Genomic DNA, 1,854 nt, shown 5'->3' on the forward strand with positions numbered 1-1,854 from the left:
ACTTTGCAGGTATGGATTTGAGACACAGAAAATACACCCATCTATAAATCATTATGTATTATACAGGTTAAGCTACCCAGCAGTACAGCAAGTCATTTAAATAACCCCTACCTTTATGAATTGATCATTATAATACAGAAATGTAATCTGATATGGGCCATACTGGAAAATTAGTACTTGAAGTAGCCAGTTACTTGTGAGTATGTTTACAATGTAGTATTGCTACTTCTACTTAAGTAAAAAAGTACTTCAGACACCTCAGTGATAAAACATGTGCAAGTAAACCATACTAAATAATAAAACAGCGATGTATTGACATATCAAATATAAAAATGCACTACAACCTCACCAAACTCCACTCAGAAAACCATGTATTTAACGTTGCCTTCAATGACGTCACCATGACCAGCTGACCTCTTCATAACGTGTTATTATCAGATTATATGTAAATAAAGTATTCGGGAGGTTAACAGTTCATCTAACTAACTTGTCTAACTTCACGCAGCAGTAATAACGAGGCCGGTTTACTCACCGTACACTTCTAACGCTTTCTCCTCCATTTTTGTAGTCTTTAGGGCTTTCCCGTAGTCGCTGAGTCCAGAGAAATGCAGCAGTTTGGATGCGGTTAGCGACACAAGATGCAACAATGTTTCCATAGTTTATGAGAAGCCATGATAAAGAGAGACTGACAGGAGACAGGCGGGCTGATAGTGGAGGGCTCTGTCCTTCTGCTGGTTTAATGGCGGACTACAAACCAGCTAAAGGTGCATGACCGCCCCCTGCTGTACTGGAGGGTGGACCAGAGGTCATGGGGAAAACAATGATCACGAGAAAATATTTCTCTCTCTATATATAAATAAATAAAAACCACATGAACAAAAAATTGCTTAATATGTATCGACCTCAATGTAATGGAGGAGGATAAATAATAATATAATACATAATAATCTGTAATAGAGAGGCGAAGTCACGCCCATCTACTTTCGGCCGTCTGTTGTGTGGTGCGAAACGGGAGATGTAAGTCATTGAGCGGTTTCACACCAAAAAAAGTGTTGCTTCACAGTTTTACCACACATTTTAATTTTTTGACTTGCAAAGTTATCTTTCAAATTGACAAACATCATGTGTGTAATTCGTGGCACAATTCAAACGGGATCAAAAGATAATCTTTCTCTCTCCATTGACTTCAATACATACTTTTTCCGAAATAAGGTCCATGGAGCTCCCCCGGAAAGGGAGGGACTTCGCCTCTCTATACAATAAAATTATAAAAACAAACATATTCTGTAGATTGTGTTCATTACTTTTCACTTTACTGCTTGTTGCACTCCTGGTTGGAAGCTAAACCTGCATTTCGTTGTCTCAGTACCTGTAATATGTGCAATAACAATAAAGTTTAATCTAATCTTGAGCAGGAACAAATGTATTTACTTAGTACATATCTGACATTAACGATTAAACACATTTGTGCATTCTTTATAAATGCAAACCGAGTCAAGCCGCCTCCGAGAGGAGAGACACCTCTGGAGATCGGAAGAGAGAAACTTGCTCTGTCATACTGGGTCAGGCTACAAGGAAGTGGAGAGGAACATATCATAAACAGACGTGGGTTTGGCTGGAAGAGTAAGGAGAGAACGAGGGCATGTGGAGTGGAGACCATCACGTTTGCCAAGCAAGCCCATTTACAGTAGCACTGTTCCTCCATGGCTGTTCCCAGAAACTAACATAGATGTGAATATCATAGAAAGGAAAAAAGAGAGGCAAATAAATGAAGGGGGAATTAAAACGAGTATCTGAACGAAAAGTATTACAATTACCTCAACATTTACACGGATGGTTCTAAGAAGCAAGAAT

At 38.9% G+C, this 1,854-nt stretch overlaps 1 protein-coding gene across 2 annotated transcripts in view; it reads right to left on the bottom strand.

Moving 5' to 3' along the window:
- The window catches only part of ciao2a (cytosolic iron-sulfur assembly component 2A), a 6,652-nt gene extending 5,880 nt beyond the window's left edge, over positions 1 to 772 (bottom strand). Inside the window, exon 1 of one of the 2 annotated variants that reach the window (XM_079684016.1) lies at positions 533 to 772. In XM_079684016.1, the coding sequence (XP_079540142.1) occupies positions 533 to 656 (124 nt within the window). In that variant the 5' untranslated portion in view covers positions 657 to 772. The remainder of the gene's footprint in view (positions 1 to 532) is intronic. The other variant, XM_079684015.1, reaches the window with a different exon arrangement.
- Positions 773 to 1,854: the final 1,082 nt, after the last annotated feature.

This window comes from Notothenia rossii (genome assembly GCF_949606895.1).
Source record: "Notothenia rossii genome assembly, chromosome: 5".
Taxonomy (NCBI): Eukaryota; Metazoa; Chordata; class Actinopteri; order Perciformes; family Nototheniidae; genus Notothenia; species Notothenia rossii.